This window comes from Nicotiana tabacum, chromosome 15, assembly GCF_000715075.1.
Source record: "Nicotiana tabacum cultivar K326 chromosome 15, ASM71507v2, whole genome shotgun sequence".
NCBI lineage: Eukaryota > Viridiplantae > Streptophyta > Magnoliopsida > Solanales > Solanaceae > Nicotiana > Nicotiana tabacum.
In genome coordinates, this window is record NC_134094.1 from 9,154,415 (window position 1) to 9,177,146 (window position 22,732).

The following is a 22,732-nucleotide window of genomic DNA, read 5'->3' on the forward strand; positions in this document are numbered from 1 at the left end:
CGTTAGTTTCACTTTTGTTATTTTTCACTTTTGGTATGTATATAACTTTACCATTCGATGTAGATATTCATTTCCATTTTGTATATATTTGTGTCACTCTATTATTGTACATATTCATTTTACTTTCCGTAATTTACATCATAACTTCTTTCGTATTTTTCCTTAATAGATTAGCTTCTTATTTCCTCTAGTAGCTTATTTTTTGAGTTTTTAGTTTTTAGCTTCTTTTTACATTCTGCGCGATCAATAAGCCTTTGGTTTCTTAATGCCACGGTTCTTTCCAAAGGTGGATGTTGTGTGAACTGGGTGACTCTTCCCAACGATGGATGGCGTGACAACCTTCTTAAGGTATCGAGCCCGTTTTCTTTTTGTTTTGGTGTATATAGTCGTAATGAATAAAAGTGTTTCAAGCAGGCTTCACTTGGTACTAACATATTTACCTTCGACCTCATGGTTAGAGACAAGTTGATTGGCAGAGATTAGCTCTAGTTGTGACCTTTAGACTCTTGCATTGGCTAAAACAATCATCGAGTGGTTTCCTTGAGTGATTGGTGGTTTTCAATCTTAGCTAGGGTTGTTGCGGGCCCTCGACTCTGTTCTCTTTAACAATCTAGCGGCTTGAGAGGTGAGGTATTGAATTGCAAGTCCAAGTCTCGTGCCAATAAGTCTAGAACTTGCCCTAGATGTTTGTCTAGGAGAAATTCTAAGTGTAACTTGACTTGAGAAATGATTGTAGGCTCTCCTTGGTCCAAGTTGAACTTTGAAAGATTCCATAGCCTACCAATATGATATCCCTAGTCAACTCCTTTGAGCCTAAGCCTTTTTCATTCAATAGCCACATTACAAGTTTTTCTTCGTTTTATAATGACCCTCTCTTGGCACCCAATCTTTCCTTAGCATTCATGATGAACAATTGGCAAAAGTATAAGTTTGGGGGAGAGACGAGTAATCTGAAAGTGATAAAAGGTTCAAAGAAGAAAAAGAGTTATTGAAAAGGAAGAAAAGGAAATACAGGTTGAAGGGATTCAAAGAACATAATGATGAAAGGCAAGGAATGATGAGAAAAGGAGAAAAATGATTATCGTGAGTAAGAAAGAGTGACGGTTTGTCTCTCTAGTTCCCCTAAGGAAGAATAAAAATGACTCAAAGAGTCAAGAAAGTATGAGCTGAAATGAGAAAATGGAGTGCTTAAGGAAAGATGAAACCATCATAGTTCGCTATGTCCTACATTGACCCAAAAGCCTTCATTACATCCCTGCTAAAGCCCTATATAATTTCAAGTTGAGTGAGCTTACGTTAATGGTGATTTACATAAGGGGTAAGATTATGGTACTTAGAGCCAGACTTGTGATATTCTTTTGAGAGTGATGAGCGCACTTCTTCACAATCCTTGTTTTGAGGGTCACATTCTAAAAGGTGAGATTTGCTCATGGAGAGTAAAGGAGGAGGAGTTTAGGATCCACAATGACCTACGTGAGAGAGAGAGCTTCCTTGATGAATTGAGTCAACTCTTGATGCTCTAGTGTCACATTAGAACTATGGAACTCAAAAGGGCATAACACGATGTTGCTGATAATTCATTTGTGTTGAGGGTAATTGTTAGTCCCAAATGATGCTTGATGCTTGATATGGGTAATTTTTTTTTTCTTTTTCTTGTGGAGGTGGGAATTACCTTATTTGTTTGAAGACAAGCAAAAGCTTAAGTTTGGGGGAGTTGATAAGTAGGGATTTTAGCCTATTAATTGCTCTCTTTTACTTGTGTTTTGGGCCAAAAATGCGTGAAGGTATTTCCGAAAACTAAATTAATATGATTGCTTGCAGGGATTGTTCAAAATGAGCCAAAGGATCCATAATCAACTCATAAAGAAGTTAAAACTTGAACAAAAACCAAGATTGGGCCAAGAGGTGTGGAACGCGGACCGCGACAAAAATACGCGACCGCGAAAGTATCAACACGGACGCGGCCATTATTTCGCGGTCCGCGATATGAAGAATCACAGATGTTTTGGGCACAAACATGGACGCGGGCCGCGACAAGAAGATGCGGCCGCGAAAGTACCAGCGCTGCCGCGATGCGAATTCCACGGACCACGGTTTCTAAGGTTCAGAGAGTGCATGATTCAAGAAAAAATGAGAAGGGCGGTCCGCGTCAAAGTTACGCGGCCGCGAAGCCTCTCACGCGGACGCGATAGAAATTATACGGTCCGCGAAACAAGGTTCAACCCAAGTCTAGATGTGAAGAAACGCGGACCGCGGTCAGAATTACGCGACCGGGAAAGCAAGTGTGCGGCCGCTGTCAGAATTATGCGGCCGCAAAACTTTCGCAGGGGCATTTTTGTCCAGAAATTGCAGTTTAGTATAAATAGATCTTTTTATCCATTTTAGGTCATGTTATGTCTTTGCTGAGTACGTGAGACGACTAAGTTTTCCCTTTTGGGCAATTTTGTACAAGATTTACCTTATAACATTAGATTTTCATCTTTTAATTTAGTATTGTGGATTATATCTTCTCCTTATCTTTGATTTCTGCTATTATTATGAGTAGCTAGACTCATAGCTAGGGTTGTGACCCAACCCTAGTATAGGTATTTAATGGGTCTTGAATTTTAGGGCTTGATTGTTTATGGGTTAGTGATATTTAGCCTAGCTCATGCTAGAATTGTAGAATTAGTAGTTGCAAACACTGATTCATGCCTTTGTGACTTAGGCTCTTCTTGAGAAAGAGGGACTAAGTCCAGAAAAACTAGGCTAACAAGTAATTTGGGTGAACTCAAGAAATTGTTAGCTCCAATAAAAAGGGTTAAACCTAGATATAGTAATACCCGACTTGAGCTAATATTACGTGTATTACACGAATACCCATTTGTACTTGAGAAAGCCAAATTGGGCAAAATCAATCAACCTACCGAAAGGTATAGAGTGAGTACTTTGGTGTGATAGCAATATTACGATCCCAAATTAATCAAGCTTTCCCTAGATTCTTACTATCCGTTAGATGTTCACCTAGGCGAAAGTCACTACCCTAGTCCTTTTTAAACACTTGAAAACCAACATAAAAAATATTGTACTTAGCTTTAATCATTGCATACAATAGAATAGAATTAGAAGTAGAACCAACACCATCATGTTTGGAGGTGTAATTAGGAACAATACACACATCTAGACTTAGATATAAACCTAATTCCAAATCAATTAACTCCCTATGGAAATCGATCCCGACCTTGTTAGGTAAAACTGTATCGACCATCCTCGCTACTCAATAGTGGTGTAGGTTTGGACCCGATCAGTACCCGCGCTCACTGGGGGTGTACAGACTCCGGAGGGGCTCCTACAGCCCAAGCGCCATAATCTGCAGGGACAACTCACGTGCTATAATATCCTGCATGGACAACTCACGTGCTATAATATCCTTACCTCACCGACAGGCCCTCGGTCTTACTCAGTCCTTAACCTCTCTAGTCTCTCGGGCTCTCAGAAATCACAAAGGTCATCCCAAACAAAGATAACATAATGTATCAACAAATATCCAGAAAGACTGAGGTATAATATGCAAGAAAAATCATGTCTGAGTACAAGACAGAAATTAGCAAATAATTCAATAAGTACGCGATCTCTGCGGGTCCCAACAGTACTATAACATAGCCTAAGCATGATTTCTAACATGATTTACAGTCAAATTTCTTCAACACATAGAGAGCATATAGCTAACAATAAATTATTCAACTATACAGTTTCCACGGGACGGACCAAGTCACAATCCCCTTGGTGCACGCCTACACGTCCGTCACCTAGCATGTGCGTCACCTCCAATATATTCACATGACATAAAATTTCGGAGTTTCATACCCTCAGTACCAGATTTAAAACAGTTACTTACCTTAGAGCGTGAAATTCTTTACTCTGATATGCCTTTGCCTCGCAAATCGGCCTCCGAATGCCTCGAATCTAGTCACAATTTTGTTTCGGTCAATAAAATTTATTGGAATTAATTCCATAAGAAAATGCTAATTTCCATAAAAATCCGAATTTTAGCTCAAAAAATATCGCCTGTGGGCCCACGTCTCGGAACTCGACAAAAGTTACAAAATCCGAAAGCCCATTCAACCACGAGTCTACCCATATCAATTTTACCAAAATCCGACCTCAACTCGACCCTCAAATCTACAAATCTTATTTCCAAATTTTTAAATTCTACTCTCCGATTTACACCTCAAAATCATGTAATTTAGTCGGATTATTCGACGATAATTCAATATTATGGAGTAGAAATGATCACAAGGGACTTACCTCAAGTTTTCCTTGAAAATCTATCAAAAATCGCCTCTCCTCAAGCTCCAATTTGTCAAAAATGGCGAATGGGACGAAGTCCTTATTTTATAATCTTGCCTAGATAGCCTCGGTTCTGCCTCGATCTTGGCCTTCGATCGAGGTCCTCGATCATGGGCCTCGATCATGGCCCTCGACCCTGTCCTTCGATCATGTCTTCGACCCCTGCCTTCGATCGTGGCCCTCGACCCCCGGCTCAATCGTGGCTTCGATCTTGATCCTCGACCCTGCCTCCGATCGTGGCCCTCGACCCTGGGCTCGATCGTGGCTTCGATCCAGATCCTCGACCCTGCCTTCGATCGTGGCTTGATTCTGGGCTTAATTCTGGGCTCGCATCTGGGCTCGATTTCTGGACTTGATTTTGGGCTCGCATCTGGGCTCGATTATGGCAGAAGAAATTTTCAGCAGAATGAAATTGCACCAGCTGTTGTAGTTCAATTTTTGATCCGTTAATCATCTGAAACTCACCCGAGGCCCTCGGGACCTCAACTAAATATACCAACAAGTCCTAAAACATCATACAGACTTAGTTGAATCCTCAAATCACCTCAAACAACGCTAAAATCATGAATTACACCTCAATTCAAGCTTATTGAACTTTAAAATTTCTAATTTCTACAAATGACTCCGGAATCTGTCAAATCACGTCTGATTGACCTCAAATTTTGTACACAAGCCATAAATAACATAACGGAGGTAATTCAATTTTTAGAATCGGATTCTGACCCTGATATCAAAAAGTCAACCCCCGGTCAAACTTTTCAAAAATTCAACTTTCGGCATTTCAAGCATAATTCTACTACGGGCCTCCAAATAATTTTTCGGATACGCTTCTAAGTCCAAAATCACCATATGGAGCTATTGAAATTATCAGAATTTGAATTCGAGGTCGTTTACACATAGGTCCATATCCGGTCAACTTTTCTAACTTAAATTTTTAATTATGAGACTAAGTGTCTCATTTCACCCCGAATTCCTTTCGGACCCGAACCAACTATCTCGATAAGTCATAAATCAATTGTAAGATATAAATTGAGCAGTAAATGGGAGAACAGGGTTATAATACTCAAAATGACCAACCGAATCGTTACAATTTTCCAGGAGTAATTTACATCTACCTCTCTGATTCGTGTATATATCACATAATCATTCTTCTCTAGTTTAAAATTTCGAAAATAGACATACCTAATTTCAGTTCCACTATAGAGACCTCCTTATAATTTATTAAGGTGAAATAATAGTATCACTATAGTTCTATTTTCCATCACATTTTGTTTTATACCATTTGGTCGAGCACAAAGCTTAAGAATATTTTTTTTAACTTGTCTATTATACTAATAGTAGCAGAATGAAATATTAACATAATTATTGATTAAGCGTTTAAGCTAATTTGATAGAGAAAACATTGGAGAACAACATTCCAAATTCAAATAGTTAATGAATGTAGATTCTTGAAAGTTGTAAAATTGTGAATAAAATAGTGTCTACAAAATATTAAAATGAATTTTCATATAGATTTCAACAGAGGAGAAATCATTTTACATATACATATGCTCATGCAATGGTTAACACTCATGTTCAAGTATATATTTATCATTACCATTTAGTTGTTTTGCTTTTTGTTTTTGTTTTTTTTTTTAATTGTAGAGTCGTATTTTTTTTTTGTGCCACGTAAAGGAGGCGTAATGTATATCTAATATTTATCCAATTCTTTTGGTAGAGAGCAGTTTCATTTTAATGGGCCATATGCCACGAGATGTTTGCTGGGCAGTTACATATTTGGTCGGTCAGTAAAAATTAATTATATTTGTTAGTTAATGTACAAATATTATGTATTGATTATGTACAAAAAATATGTATATTTTCTTTATATTATACATTAACATATAAAAAATATATATATATATATTTTCGGTTATTATTTTTTAGAGCGACTATACTGTGTTGTTTTGCCATATTTGTCTGGGTCTCCATTATCAGATGATTAAACTAAAAATGACATTTATCTAAAACCACAAGGACCTAAGTGATATTTTGTTATAGCTAAGGGGTAGAGATAATAAATTACAAATTACCAAAAATAGGTTTTTTTTTTTTGTTTGGCCAGCTAGCCGAAAATCAAGCATAGGAATTGGTCAAATTTGTAAACTTTCCCCATCCAAATAAAAAAGACCACACATATGCAATCCAAAACACATAGGCCATATCAATAGATAGCAAAGGCGCTTAAGGTACACTTTTTCTCTCTCTGCTATTTCATAAAATTTCTCTGTATTTGGCATCATTTATATTTGATTTGGCAAAAGGAAAGTTCGATTTTATGATACATTATAAATGTTCCACATAAGATCAATATAACACATAAGATATTTATAGTGTTATTTTCTTATATTCTCTTTATTTCTAAATGTGATAATTATGGATCTATGTTTAACAAGAAATCGATGTATAGGTTTTAAGTTATACACAGAAAAGGGAAGATCTCATCTTTTCTTTTTAAATTTTTTTCCAGAAAAGGTATTTCCTTTTTTGCTTATGGAGAAAATTTGATTTCTTATTGCTAATAACATGAAACTAGTTACAACATCTATCATATCTTGGGTTGGTTAGCATTGTATTGGTTAGGCGCACGTCATGGGTACGAACACTGTATACTATTTAAGTGGAGAAGGATTGATTGATGGGCCCGTTATCCACCGGAGCATCACTCGGGGATTTCTTAGTTTAAAAAGAAAAATACTCCAGTTCTTTAGAAAACCCCATGGGAATTTTTTTCTCAAGTTTCTCAGAAAAGAAATTAAAGTGGAGGAAAGAAGATCATATATGAATCAACAATTCTCAAAACCAAGCTGTTGAGAGTCTGTTATATGAATTCTCTATATCCATTCAATTATATTTGAGCTAGCTTTTGAAGTTGAGTTAGGACCAACTGTCATATCTTACATGGTACCAGAGTCAGGTCCGTTCTCGTTTGGGTTCCTGTGTTATATTGTCCACGCTTGGTGGTTTGGGCATGCGGGGGAGAGGCTAATAGTGGGTTAGGGTCCTACATTGGTTGGATAATGAGTTGGTCGTCTCCTTATATGGACTTGGGCAATCCTCTCTTTATGAGCTAGTTTTTGGGGTTGAGTTAGGCTCAAGTAGTCAATTATGTTAATTTATGTTTTCGAAAACAAATTTGAGGTTCTTTTGAGCCGACTTTACAACAAGAAATGCAATTTTAGTAAGGGTCGATAACGTAGAAGTACCCCGCTTCGTGTATATAATGAAATTTTGAAACAAGTCTGAAAAGGTTGAGAAATAAAATATCCAAAGTTTCCCTAGAACTCACACTTATCCTTCAATGAGTGGTGTAACAATTAAACTCAAGTCTTTAATCCAAACAAATGCATGAAGAAGGTTTCCCAAAGCTACTCTTCTTATGAATCTTGTTCCCCTCTAGGCAAATAAGTTTTTAAAAAAATCAGGCTTTATAACTCTTTTGCCTCTAGGCAATGTAGGAAGATATGGTTGGCATTTTCCTAATCTTTTTCAAACATAAAGCATCTATTGCTCATTATAACACCCCTCTTCTCGTCTGATTGTCTTGAGTTAAACATGCTTCATTTTAGGTTATGTGTTATGCTAATTATAAGTCGCCTTCTTAAAAGTAGTCCTCCATCCATCAGCTTTTGTCTTGGGGCAAAAATGACGTTATTTGCTTATGTTGTAGTTGTATTTCAAATTATTACGACTCAATCCCAACTAGGTTTGCTATATGAATCCTCTGTATCCGTTCTGTTGGCATTCAGAAGATTAATTTTTTTATGCTGGTTGTCAACTTATCGCAACCTTCTTTCTTTATTTGGGCTTGGAACCGACTATGTTATGTGAAACTTACATGAGTGGAGTTTATGTTGTAAAAATATAACAGAAGTTCATCATAACATTGGACATACCTTTTGACTAAAAAGGGAGGAAAACAGGAACAAGTGTTTATGGTTGAACTTATATCATCTGGTATAAACTCAAAGGAGACAAGTTAGATCCTTCTCTACTATAGCCATACAAAATAAATGTGCCTCATTTTACACCACAAGTTCAAAAGTTTTCTCTCTTTTCTTAAACTCCATGTCCAATTAAATGAGTTCACATAAATTGAAACAGAGGAAGTACTAAGTCAATCAGAATCCAGTAACTCCAGTCATTATATGCCTTCGCTAATATAGTATAATTTACTTATTATGTGCCTTTAATGATTCTATTGAATGTTTCTTTTACTGTTAAGGTGAACCATCATGTTGTCGACATCAATGCTTTCTAGTCATTTCCTTCACATATAGTTACTGTTTCAAGCAGGAATTGTTGGCCATTTCTTGAAAATATTTTCTCCAATGGCTGACCATTCTTGAAAGTATTATGGTGAATAGTTTGTGTAAGTGCTATAGCGGGGCAATGGTTCTCCTTGAGCCGAGGGTCTAGACTCTAGCGGAAACAGCCTCTCTACCTGCACAAGGTAGGGGTAAGGTCTGCGTACGTACGTACTACCCTCCCTACCACCCCCACTTGTGGGATTACACGTGGTATATTGTTGTTGTTGTTGCCTATGTTGCACGGACTCTCCAAAATGATGTTGCACCCGTATCGGATCCTCCAAAATTACATTATTACACGCACCCGGCATTATTTTCTGAGAGCCCGTGCAACATAGGTTGTTGCTGTAGCGGGACAATAGAACATTAAGAGACGAGTATTATTGCTTTGGGGCATTAGCTAACTACTAGCTTTTGAGATAGCACTTCTATTGGTTATCATTCATCATGCCTCTTTAAACTTGAAAGAACCAAATTTTAGCTTATAGCTTTAAAGTTGATAACAACCTCTCTACATTCCATGGTCTACGTACACACTATTCCACACATTCCACTTGTGAGATTACACTGGGTTTGTTGTTGTTGTAGCTTTAAAGTGGATGTTACATTTAGAAAATGTATGAACCAACTAGTTGTTTCAGATTTCAGGTGGAAGGATTTACAGTTTTATGGCAAATAGAGCACTTGGAGAGGAGGCTCCTTTCGAGGTGGCACGTGAATTGCTCATCGCTTTATCTAACTCGTTACCAGATATAGTATTTGTAGAGAATTCTTGCAGCTCGAACGAAACTATAGTGGCTTCAAGGGAGGGAAGTCACGGAACTGAGGATTTCAGGTCGGAATTAATGTCCATTTCTCGTACTCAATCTTCAGAGGTTGCTGTTCTGTGTAATGGTTATATGTGAAGTTTGCAGCTAGCATATAGTTATAGTTGCTCGCTAATAAGTCATCGCTCTCTGTATCATAAAGCTCGCCTTATGAGGTGAACCATACGTAAAGCGCAGCCCGATGCACTTCCAGTTCTATGTATTTGTGGTTGTTTGTTTAGTTCTTGTGATTGAAATCCTTGTTCTGGGGTGTGGTTAAATCTGCCTTTAGGTGTGAGATACATTATGTTTACTTCCTACAAGGGTGTATTATTAATAAAAGTGAATTGGCAAATTACATGCACCTTGCCACAGACATTCTAATGTGTTCTGTTTTTTACTTTGTTACTTGCTTCAGTTGTCATTTCAATGTTAGAGACATGGACCTTGAATCTAAGGTTGCGAAGTTACTTAAAGGGCAGCCCGGTGCACTAAGCTCCCGTCAGGGACGGATTTAGAGGGGCGGAAGGGTGTTCACCCGAACCCCTTTTGCCGAAAAATTACATTGTATATGTAATGTAAAATCTATTTTTTTTATTTATATATATTATATTTTGAATCCCCTTGATATAGCCCAAAAGCATAGCTCAATAGTCAAGGGGTTCAAAATCTTTGTGAGGTCACTATTCAATTCCCACTGCGCACAACCTCTTTCAATTTTATAACTTTTTCCTTGTTTGAACCCCCTCAACGGAAATCCTGCCTCCGCCACCGGTTCCCGCTATGCGCGGGGTTTGGGGAAGGATCGGACTACAAGGGTCTATTGTACACAACATTACCCTGAATCGAAGGTCGCGAAGTTACTTAAAGAGCAGCCCGATGGACTAAGCTCTTGCTGTGCGCGGGATCTGGGAAGGGCCGGACTACAAGGGTCTATTGTACACAACCTTACCCTAATCTAAAGTCACAAAGTTACTTGACTTTTCAAAATTGTTGATGAACAATCTCTCGTGGTTTAGCAGTGTCTGGATCAGATATCTTTGTCGCTTCTTGTTCAGGGTCCTCTAGAACGGCAAACCAGGCTGAGGTGGTTCGAGCTGGCTACGGCTAAAAATCAGACTAAGAGTAGGTAGTTTTGACATGAAACAATTTCAACTAAAAATTTCATAAATTATTAGTATATCTTGACGTATTGTAGTGTTTGGTTGGCCCTTAATGTTTGTTTGGGATATGATAATCATATGAGTGGAGAAGAGTGAAAGCAGACTGTTAGATGTTGCACAGATTTTGAAGTAGGAGCACATCAAGTTCTAAATAATGTGGAGAGGAGTATTCATTGGTTAGACAAAATTTATAAAGGAAAAGTGCTCTAAGGTTATTATGATCAGAATATAATGATATTAGAAAATCAATACTTGGCACATTGTAAGATAACTTGTGGCTCATAAGTGTGCAAAAGTTCATATTTTGTTGCAATGTTTACCAAAATGGGAAACAGACAGACCAACCTACCGAGTTTCGAAAATGGAGAAACTTTCGCTTTTCTACAGATTCAGAATGTGATTTAAAAATATTTCACACATGCAAAAGTGATTCGAGCAAAAAATAGTGGGTTTAGATGACTTTATGCACACCTTAAATATGTGTCGCCATCCAAATAATTTTTATTTTGTTGTGGCAAAAAAGAAAAAGACTACGAAAATTTGGTTACACATGAATCCACCTTGGTCTCTATTTAAGAAACAACCGACAAAAAATTGAAAAAATTGTAAAATTTTAATAAAAAATTAACTTAATTGGTTTGATTTAGTTATGAAATTTAAAAAATCGATTTAATTATTTTTAGAAAAAAATCGACCCAAATCAAATAAGAAAATTATTGGTTAGCTGTGCGGCACTCAAAATATAATAATTCTGTCAAAGAATAAGTCAAATAGTCAATTACGGTTGCCGTTTAATCTTTTGCTAACGCCTTTTTTTTTTGGCCTTTCCATATTGGATAAAATTAAATATAAGACGGAGAGGACAAGACTAACACATGCATCGACAGTACGAGCCGGCTTCACAATTCCGGGGTACTTTAAACTTTAAAAGATCGAATCAAATTTAAATACTCGATTCGTCTCTATATCGTATTGTAGCATTCAGGGGCGGATGCAACATAAAGTTATCGGGTTCAACTGAATCTAGTACTTTCGCCATAGAATATAAATTTATGTATAGAAAATAATAGATATGAACTCATAACTTTAAAAATATAATGGATTCAATGCTAAAAATTTTGAATATTGAACACATAAAATTAAAATTCTAGATCTGCATCTGGTAGCATTAAACAACAAAGATCGTTTGTAACCTCTACATCATGTTGTAGCCAGTGGCGTACATAGGATCTTATGTAAGCGGTGTCATAATTAGAAAAATGAATATATATAAATAGATCACTATAATGACAAACAGTGTCATTGTCTATACGTATTCCTAATATTTTATTTTTCTTATAAATATTTAGTAACTCTTTTTGACCAAGTGGTGTTCCGTGACACCGCATGGTATAAGGTGCATACGCCACTGGTTGTAGCATTGAACAAAAGTGAAGTGTGTGAGAACTATGAGGTTTCAGGTTCAATCCCAGTGGAGGCAAAAAAAAAACACTAAGTGATTTCTTCTCATTCGTCCAAGTTTTGGTGGATAGAATTACATGTTACCTGTTTTTAGGGGCGTAGCTAGTGTTCTAGCTACGGGTTCAGCGAACCCAGTAGCTTTGGTTCAAACCTTGTATTTGTCTTGAACAATTCATTGATTATTTACAATTTAATAATTTAGAACTCAATAACTCAAATGCTCTAGAATTCCGAACTAATAAGCTTGAAATCCTAATTTTGCTTCTGCATAATTTTGGTAGTAGGTGGCAAGTATCCCGTGGAATCAGTCGAGGCGCACGCAAACTAACTTGGACACTATAGTTATAAGAAAAAATGACTCCAATACTTAAAACTTTAAAGATCAAATTAAATTTAAATCCTCAGTTCGCCTCTAAGCTACGTCGTGTTGTAGCATTAAACAACAAAGATCGTTGTCATGTATCCCATTGAGCTAGTACATTGGTTTGGATTTGAGGTTGTGGGTTTCAAATAAAACTATTAAAGCTGGAGAGTTCTCACAACACCAAACATTGGACAAGCATATATATATATATATATATATATATATATATATATATATATATATATATATATATATATATAATTGTGTACATATATACATTTAATAAATAAAAAAATTGGTGAAGCGGCAGATGACACCATATTAAACAATATAATATATGTGTCCAAACATAATGTCATTATCTGCCGTCTAATTTATGAAAACTGCTCTGAATGTGATGTACTCTTTATAAAACCAACTGAATCATATTTATATTTTGCATGCAAAAACTTTCTTGGTTTGCCTAAATAGTGAAAATGGAGTATGATTTAGGATCCATTTTTTTCACAGTTTTGGCAATTGGGATTTTTACCATTTATTGTTTGCTAAAGAGAGCAAATGACTGGTTTTACACTAGCAAATTTAGTTCAAACAAGTACTACTGCATACCTCCAGGTGACATGAGCTGGCCATTTATTGGGAATATGTTCACTTTCTTTACTACTTTCAAATATGGTGATCCTGATTCATTTATCTCTTACTTTACCTCTAGGTATGTCTCCTACCATAATTATCCTCTTCTTTTAGGAAAAAGATATTTTTAAAAAAAACATCATCTACTATATGAGTATTTTAATTTTGCCCTCATTTATGTACTTTCATATCCTTGCGGTCCGCAAATCGTATTGTAGTTTTCGTTGACCCAGACGGAGCTCTAATTTGACGTATAACGAGGATAATTTTAAACCAACCAAAAGTAGATTGGTAAATTTGAAACTTTTTCTCAAATTATTTTAATATGTAGAATTCATCTAGTGCACGCTATAGCATCGTTCAAGTTAAGGATAAATATGAAACAAGTTGCTAATAACCAAAGTATAACGGAGGATAAAATAGGATATTTCGTACATTAGAGGGGTAAATTTGAATATTTCTTCCTTTCTTTTATATTAAAAAAAAAAAATTCAACTCGGTGCGCAAGGCATCACGAAGGAACCCGGTATGTGATGTAGACAGCCTATCCTAATGCAAGCATTAGCGGCTGCTTACACGGCTCGAATACGTGGCCTATAGGTCACACATAAATAACTTTACGGTTGCTCCGTTGCTCCCTTTCTTTCTTCCTTTCTTTTTGCTATTGGCTTAACTAGATTGATTTGATTTCTTTAGTGATAGCAATCTAACAATCTTTATTATTTGGTCAAAAATATGAAATATAATGAAGGTATGGACAAGGAGGAATGTACAAGGCATTTATGTTTGGAATGCCAAGCATCATTGTCACAAAACCAGAAATATGCAGGAAAATCTTGATGGATAATGAAAACTTTGAGTTGGGTTGGCCTGAATGTTAAATCTAATTGGAAAGAAAGCATTACATGGAATTACAAATCAAGAACACAAGCGTCTTCGTCGAATAACAACAGCTCCAATTAAAGGTCAACAGGCATTGTCATTGTATCTTGGTCTAATTGAGGAAGTTGTGAAGAGTTCATATGAAAAATGGGCTGAAATAGGAGAAAAACCAGTTGAGTTTGTAAGTAAAATGAAGAAGGCTACATTTGAAGTGATTATAAGAATTATGATGGGTAGTGAAATTGATCCCAAATGGTTAGATATGGTGGAAAAAGTGTACAAAATTTATTCACATGGTTTTATGGCTCTACCTATCAATCTCCCTGGATTTGCTTATCATAGGGCATTCAAGGTTAGATCTATCTCCCATTTTTATACACCCTTTACTAGAGACAGAAACAAAATTTTAAGTCAGTGGGCGCAAAGTACCACCGCATTCACTAATCATATGTGACAATGGGTGAGTACTATAGTATCGATATATAGTTTTTGAAAGTTCACAATATATAATATATAGAGTTTGAGGGTGTGTTTGATATAGAGAAACATATTTTCAGAAAGTATGTCGGGATCTATTTACTTTTGAGGCAGTTTCAAGTTTAAGCTGATCGAGGTTCAGTAAAAGGCCACTTGTCATCACGATCTTGTTAAATGAGGGAGTAAGCAGATCTTGTTATCACTTTGGACGGAAGTCATTTTCCTTTACAACTATCTCAACTCGTAACTTCATATCATTGCTCTAACCAACACATTAGACATTATTATCAATCTTTAATACTCAAAATTTTCATCAGAACATTATCCGGTTTGGTAATAAAATTATCAATCTTTAATAAATATATTTTTTTCCGGAAAATATTTTTCATTCTCCAGGACATCGGAAAATAAGCCATATTTCAGAAAATGACTTCCATCATACCAAACACCCAAAGTCGAAGAATAAGCATTTGCCCCTGCACTTCCCCTATTAGAGAAAAGGGAAAACTGCACTCCTATGAAATTTTAAGAGGTTAAAGCTGATGTTTGTTTCTTAATCACTAACTTGTGTTCCCTTCTGTTGTTGTGGCACTAGGCTAGAGCAAACTTAATCAAGATATTTCAATCAGTAATAGATGAAAGAAAAGTCATGAATATGAGGGATAAATCAAGAGTAAAGTGCAATATGGTGGATTTGATTATGTGCATTGAAGACGAGGAAGGCAAAAGATTAAGCGATGAGGAGATCATCGACTTGTTAATTGTGTATGCATTTGCAGGTCATGAAACTACTGCTCATACTACAGCATGGGCTATTATGTACTTAGAACAACATCCTGAATTCTTCCAAAAAGCTAAGGTAATAACAAGTAATCTTATTTGAGATGCAGGTATATGAACCTTATTAATGTTTGACTAGTTAAGTGATGCTAAGAAATTCTATATTTTCAGGAGGAACAACAGGAAATTGTTAAGAATAGGCTGCATTCTGATAAAAATCTAAGCTACGACGAGATTAGACAGATGAAATATCTAACCAAGGTAAATAATCTAGTCGTACGAAAATGCAAGCAAGTCATAACTCATAAGAGACCTTTTAAAGTTCAAGAATTTTGACATAGATTGTGTTTATATTCAAGGTGATTGATGAAACTCTACGTTGTTCTAATATCACCTTAGCGATTTATAGAAACGCGAAAAGGACCATCAACATGAATGGTAAACTTCATCTTTTCTTCTCTTGTTCACCTTCCTTTGGCAAATTTTGAGCAAATAAGATGTCTTATGTAAATTTTGTAGGGTACACCATACCGAAAGGATGGAAGGTATTGACTTGGATTAGGCAAGTTCATTTGGATCCTAACAATTATGTGAACCCCAAAGAGTTTAATCCTTTAAGATGGGATGTAAGTATTAAGTAGCACTTCTATTTGTTACTGGTTTCTTCTTCCTTTAGAGTGAATTTTCCACTTGTTATACTCATCCTAAGATGCTGCTATGTGACCAAAAGATCACGGGTTCGAGCTCTGGAAACAGTCTCTTGCAGAAATGCAGGGTAAGGCTGCGTACATTAGACCCTTGTGGTCCTGCTCTTCCTCGAACCTCACGCATAGAGGGAGCTTAGTGCACCGGACTGCCATTTTATACTCATCCTAAGATGGATGATAAAACCAAGATTTGGTCATGGTTACATGATATACTAAGTTTTATGGCTAAGGAAGTTACACATTTGATTCTTAACAGGCTCATGAGACAAAGCCATTTAGCGCCTTTCTTCCCTTTGGAGCAGGCCCCCGGTTGTGCCCCGGAGCAGAGTTGGCTAGGCTTGAAGTTTCAGTATTTCTTCACTATTTTCTTCTTTACTATAGGTATTAACATTATAAACACATTGAGTTCTGCAACTCCACATGATATAATTGAGTTAAGAATTAGGCATAATTGGCTTGAATTTGTTCTGCGCAGGCTTGAGCGGCTTAATCCAGAAATAAGGGTGGCGTATCTACCGATTCCTAGTCCTACTGATAATTGTCTTGCAAGACTCAAGAAGCTCTCAACATCATGTCAATAATCATTGCATCTTTCTCTATTTCATGTTGAGCCTAAACCACATTCTTGTCTACAAACAAATCTATTTCATTGGTGGTACTCGATGGAATAGTGAGGTGCTCACAAGCTCGTTGATGCCACATTTATCAACAAAAAAAATTACGCCTCAATCCCAAACAAGTTGGGGTCGGCTATATGAATCCTCACCGACTGACAATGTAACTCCAGTTAAGCTCATTTCAGGACACACCACCATTATCAAAAGAAAAAGATTCATTTAACTTGTGTACCATGTTTTCCTTGTGTTGTTGTAGGGCATTTTAGACCTGCTTGTATGTCTGTTAGCTATAAGTCTTCAATTTGTTTGTATTATTCAAGTTAATTACCCCCTTCAGATTACATGGTTATCGTCCAACTTTGGAAGACTATAACAAGTGAATAGTTCTCCCTAAGGAAGAAGTATACCAGTAACAAGTAGAAGTGTTGAGGGAATTATCAAATATAAGGACAAAATTCAAGTTGGTTATGACTTATAGGGCATCCCGGTGCACTAAGCTCCCTCTATGCGCGGGGTACGGAGAAGGGACGAACCACAAGGGTCTATTGTACGCATCCTTATTCTGCATTTCTGCTAGAGGCAATTTACACGGCTCGAATGCGTGACCTACTGGTCACATAACAACAACTTTACCAGTTATGCCAAGGCTCCTCTTCTTGTTAAGACTTATGTGTAATATAATTAAGCGGCTAGTCTTTTGTTTACCAACTTTAACATGGCGAAAATTACTACGTAGAAAGAATTGGAAGGTGAAAAATCAGAGAGCAAGATGATCTTAATAACCAAAAACTACATCACAACTCTGCGCAAGGCAAAGAAAACACCAGAAAAGTGGATGTTATTTTGATTTTTGTAGAATTTTAACAAGTGACAGGAAGTTTCATCACAGTATCAGCCTTAACCAGGCAAAGTTAGTCCAAGTTGAATAAACAAAACACCTTCAAGTTTTAGTGACTATCCTCTTCTTCACAGAATTTTGTGTACTCTTTGGACCCCATCAAAGACTCTAGCTCGGATGGACTGCTCGGCTTCACTTTAATCATCCACCCGTCTTCATATGGACTCGAGTTAACCTTGATAGCAAAAAGGTGATCAAGAAAACATCGAAAAAGGTCATAAGGAGAACGACATTGTCATTTCACCAAGAAGAGAATGAAGGAAAAAAAGGACAGCCTAGTGCACAAAGCATCCTGCATTCACACAGGGTCAGGGAAGAGCTGCACCCAAAGGGGTGTGATATAGACAGTCTACCCTAATACAAGCATTAGTGACTGCTTCCACGGCTCGAACCCTTGACCTATAGGTCACAAGGAGAATGAAAGAAAGAAAACAAGAAATAGTTGGAGTAATATTTACCAAACCAGGTGTTTCAGTGAGCTTTGTGTTGACCTCAACAATCTCGCCCGAGATTGGACAGTTAATGTCACTGGTAGCTTTCACACTTTCAACAGCACCAAAACTGCTTCCTTGTGAAACAGCAGCACCAGTTTCTGGTAGATCCACAAACACTACTTCTCCAAGATGATCCTGAAAAACATTCATGTTTGAAGGTCAATTTCTATCTCCAGATTAAGAATAACTCTAAATGCAAGTCATTTCAAACAATGTAAATGGATTGGTTTGTGCTGTATGATTTAAGACTAACCTCTGTTGAATGCATTTACAACTTCACATTTGCATTCTGTTAATAGCATCCTCTATTATTTAACCTATATATGCTGAAAGTGTAAAGATTTTTACACTATCAATGTAGTAGTTGCCATTAATCTACCTTATTTTCTAGATCATTAATCCCATTTTTTGAGGATGATTACTTGCAGTCGTGTGTTAGGTGATATGATAGTGTAAAGTTTCTTTCACATTGTCAATGCATACAAGTTGAACTCTTTCATATTCATGGTTTCCTGTTTTCTTTTTTATCATGGTTTCCAAGTGAGCTCCGTATGTTGCTCAGACTCTCAAAAAATGTTGTTGCACCCGTGTCGAATCCTCCAAAAATGTACTAGTTTTGGAAGATCAGACACACACCCCGCGACATTTTTGAAGAATCCGGACAATATATCAGCTCCTCATATTTTTCAATATGATTGCAAGTCTATGGCGGACAAAAAACGTGGTATTTAAGTGGAAAAAGATAGAGGGAAAAGCCTATTATCCACCGAATTTCAAGCTATGCACCACCTGATTCTCGGGGATATCTCAATTATTTGGGGGGGGGGGGGAGACTATGCATATGGACTGAAGATAAGAAGAACCTGAGCATGATCAGTGATTCCAACTGTTGCCACTGAACCCTCATGCTTCACCCATTCATGTGAAGATGCATACTTCAGACCATCAAGAACTACAAAAACCAAGATTTTCAAGAAACTTAATGTAAATTTTTTAAATATATTTACTTAAAAAAAGCAGTTCAGTGCACTAAGCTCCCGTTATGCGTGTAGTTAGAGGAAGGGCAGGACCACAAGGGTAGCCTTAACCTCCATTCCTGCAAGAGACTATTTTAACGGCTCGAACACTGGACCATCTGGTCACATGGCAGCAACTTTACCACTTACGCCAAGGTTCCTTATCAATGTTTACTCAGTGAGAATGAAAAAAAGGAGCTTATTGGATTGAAAAAGTTACCAGTAGAAAAGCATCTAGAGATTGAAAAAGCAGGGGAAAGATTAGCTCTTGAGGCAGTGGATACTCTCAATGCATTGGCTGTTGAAGAAGCCCACATTCTCAAAGCCATTTTTCTCTCTAGTAATGTCACAAAAGGGAGTGAAAGGTTACTGCTATATACTTCTGGTTTTTATTATCTAAGATTGAATGGTGTAAAATGAAAGCCTCATCCTAAAGTCAGGGACCAAAATGCTTTATATCTTTTTTGGTAATGACAGATTAATAACCTGAAAATACCTTGTTATAACATGTTAGCAAATGTAAACAGGGAATGCAACCTTGAGTACCTTTCTTTTTCTATTATACCAAGTGATATTCCGGCTAGCGTGCTCTTTGACTGATTCACTGAATACCAGTTAAATCCTACGAACGAGTACTCAGTGACGAAGCTAGAAATTTTTTTAAGGGTATTCAGACTTGAAAGAAGTAAAACAATTTTCCGACAAAGAGTGTTCAATATATATTATATACATCTAAAATTAATATTTTATTTATATACACAGTGTATTTTTCGTAATATTTCGACGAATGGTGATCAATTGACCACCCTTAGCAAAAGATGGCTTCGCCCCTGCGAGTACCCGATAGCTCTATCCATCAAGTTTAAGCAACAACAACAACAACAATAAAAAAAAAACTCCAAGTATAGTCCCATAAATGGGGCCTGAGGAATATAGTATGTACGCACACCTTATGAGCTTGTTTTCGATAAACCATCAGCTAAACTAAACTAAGTTTAAGCAAATAAAAAAAAATAACCAAAAACTTTTTTTCTTTGTTAAAATTTGATTCTTGATATTTCATAATCTTTACTCACTTTATTTACCTTTAGGCTACACCATTGAGTGGCTTTGAGTACCTAAAAAATAACTGGAAAGGGTAAGCCTTAAATCTTCTGCTTTAGAAATGAGTGGCGAGCCACAAGAAGTGTTATCCTTTTGTTAGGCTACACAAGGGCAACATGGGACCACTATGGACTATGACATTAAGTATCATACTTTAATCTTTCCTAATAATATCAGTTTGTGATCCAAATGATTGTAAACTATATTATATTTATAAATGGTATCCGATAACTTGTACATATTTAGGCTATTTCATCAATATTTATTATCTCTTACCGGCACATATATCAAGTAATACAGTCCACTAAAACTTAAAAGAGTTAATATTCTAAAACCCTCTTAAACTATTATATTTTTGTCAATTTTCTATTTAAATTATTCGATGTCCTCAAAATCCCCTGAACTATATTGTCGCTCGTATTAAAACCCCTTCATCGCTGACCTTACATAACATGTGTAGATACTCGCTTGGGAACACGTGGTAGCGGAAAAACGCCATCAAAATTGCCCACCAAATAGAAAATAATGGCTAATTAGCCTAACCCTCTTTCAAATTTATTTATTTTAGTAAATATTCTCCTTATTTTAGTTATATCCATCTTTCTTCCTCATTTTTCACCATTCTTCCTTATTTTTCCACCTTTCTTCTTTGTTTTTCACCTCTTTCTTCATTTTTTAACCTTTTTTCTTCAATTCTACATATGGGTTTCCTCTGGAAAAATTTCTCCCTCTCTTGTTTCCTCTGAAATTATTTATTCTCTTCTTGTTTTAGTCTTCTTTCATGTTTTACACATATTGTTAAAAGAATACCAATTTAAATCTTCTTATTAAACTCAACACCTTGTAAAGAATAAAGTTGAATCTCTTGAACCTTCTTTATGTAATCTGGAATTAGAGAATGTAATTGCGGGGCAATTGATTTTTTATTTGCGAAATTTTATTTTGTGTAATCTTTTTTATGTAATACAAGATGACTTTTAAGAAATATAACATTATATGCCTTTATTTATATTTTAACTATGCTACAAAGTGATTATAAATAAGGACTTATCAGTTGGAGTCTAACATAAAGCACGATCACAATTAAACCTAAAATTAACACAGTATATTAGATATTATTTTGGCGAAAACTCTTAGAATTAATCAATCATTCGAGAGTAATACATCATGAGTAAACTATATAAAAAATTTTGTACAAACTATAAATTAATATAGTTAGACATATGCATATTTAAAAGTCCAACATGGGATTTTAATATATAGGGGATGATAGTAGGCTAGGAACCCGTATTTTAGATGTATTTTACACTCTAATTACTACACTTTGAATATATTTAAGTCTAATTGTTATTACTTTTTACTTATTATGTGTGTTATACGGTATAGGATTTGATTTCAACTTGAAAAGCAAGTTTAGAGCTAAAATGAATGATTTGGAGTTTTGAAATCTGAGTAAAAGCCCAAAGAATTAAATCGAAATCGAGTTCGGGGTCGAGGTCCGAGTATGCATAAGAAAAATGAGAAAAAATTGTCAAGGAAATAAATCAAGGATGTCATATCATAATTTGGCATTCAAATGTTTAGAAGAGTCACATCTAATTGGCAGAGGGAGTCAGAATTTCAAGCTTACGGGTTCGTGATTCTAATCGTTAAAAGTTACTGGGTTCTAAATTAATCATTTATACATATTCAATGGATTTTGTAAGACAAACATAGGGTTCGAATCAAAGTTACTGGGTTCAACCGAACCCGGTCCCGACACTCTACCTCTGCCACTGCTAATTGGCATGTCTGCATACATGGGGGACAAAGGTTTGTGGCCAATTTTGTGCAAATTGAAAGTCTGTGGAAAAGGCCACTAACGCGATGCACGTCGCGTCCCCCAGTGCGGCGCGATAATGCAAATTATGCCCAGAAATGATTTTTGATAGTGTTCTGGAATTCTCTACAGGAGCGTCGCATGCCGCAGCGTGGGTCGCGGCACGGCGCGGTAGCACAAAAATGTTAGAGTGACTTTCTATTTTCGCTAAAAAAGGGTAATTTCATCCGAGGTTTATTTTGGGGGTGGCTTAAATACACCAAAACACTATTTTAGATGGACTTTTGATACAATTTCGACCTGGATGAGTTGGAAGAACAAAAGCACAAGGATTTCATTATTCCTTCCTCACTCAAGATCCGGGTTTGGATTGAATTTATGTTTTCCTATACTTTAGTTACATTTGTGAAGAACTCCTCCGTGTCTATAGAGTAGATTCTTTTGGGTTTTGATGGATTTGGTGTAAGCATGATTGTTTGTGGATTATAACTCTATTTTTATGTATTTGAATCGTTTTTGAAAGATTTAATTGTTGCATCTATATTCACTTGTTCTTGTAATCGAAAGAGACATAACTTGTGATATCTTTGCATTATATTGTCGGTTGAGTTCATAGATTCTTCTAAGTAATCGAAAGAGGCTAGTTGAATCATTGATTAAACTTAGTTAAGAGAATAATCGAGAGAGGTTCTCCTAAAAAACCAATTCATTATGCATTCTTGCATATCTTCACGAAGCTTAAATTGGTTCATATTGAGAGGTTGAGACTTAATCGAGAGAGGAGTTTCTACTAAACAATTGCACTGATAATTAAGTGAATTCGAGAGACTCAC

General features: G+C 36.2%; 2 protein-coding genes and 1 long non-coding RNA gene across 4 annotated transcripts; 2 read left to right on the top strand and 1 right to left on the bottom strand.

Moving 5' to 3' along the window:
* Positions 1-6,445: 6,445 nt before the first annotated feature.
* Positions 6,446-9,860, top strand: LOC107805222 (uncharacterized). The gene is made up of 2 exons (XR_001652378.2): positions 6,446-6,557; positions 9,320-9,860. It is a non-coding gene; the product is annotated as an uncharacterized LOC107805222 (long non-coding RNA).
* A 3,063-nt stretch (positions 9,861-12,923) lies between these two features.
* On the top strand, positions 12,924-17,248 carry LOC107805220 (7,8-epoxymelianol synthase CYP88A154-like). Of its 2 annotated transcripts, XM_075230508.1 has the most exons (8): positions 12,924-13,184; positions 13,857-14,339; positions 15,060-15,323; positions 15,416-15,505; positions 15,604-15,682; positions 15,764-15,870; positions 16,208-16,332; positions 16,427-17,248. In XM_075230508.1, exons 2-8 carry the CDS (start codon positions 13,980-13,982, stop codon positions 16,530-16,532), a joined length of 1,131 nt encoding a protein of 376 aa, XP_075086609.1. In that variant the 5' UTR covers positions 12,924-13,184; positions 13,857-13,979; the 3' UTR covers positions 16,533-17,248. The 2 variants fall into 2 exon arrangements, with proteins under 2 accessions (XP_075086609.1, XP_075086610.1); XM_075230509.1 differs by having other exon boundaries at positions 12,924-14,339.
* A 140-nt stretch (positions 17,249-17,388) lies between these two features.
* LOC107805221 (glycine cleavage system H protein, mitochondrial-like) lies at positions 17,389-19,398 on the bottom strand. The gene is made up of 4 exons (XM_016629217.2): positions 19,197-19,398; positions 18,824-18,912; positions 17,925-18,095; positions 17,389-17,641 (listed from the first exon to the last, which is right to left on the bottom strand). Exons 1-4 carry the CDS (start codon positions 19,303-19,305, stop codon positions 17,516-17,518), a joined length of 495 nt encoding a protein of 164 aa, XP_016484703.1. The 5' UTR covers positions 19,306-19,398; the 3' UTR covers positions 17,389-17,515.
* Positions 19,399-22,732: the final 3,334 nt, after the last annotated feature.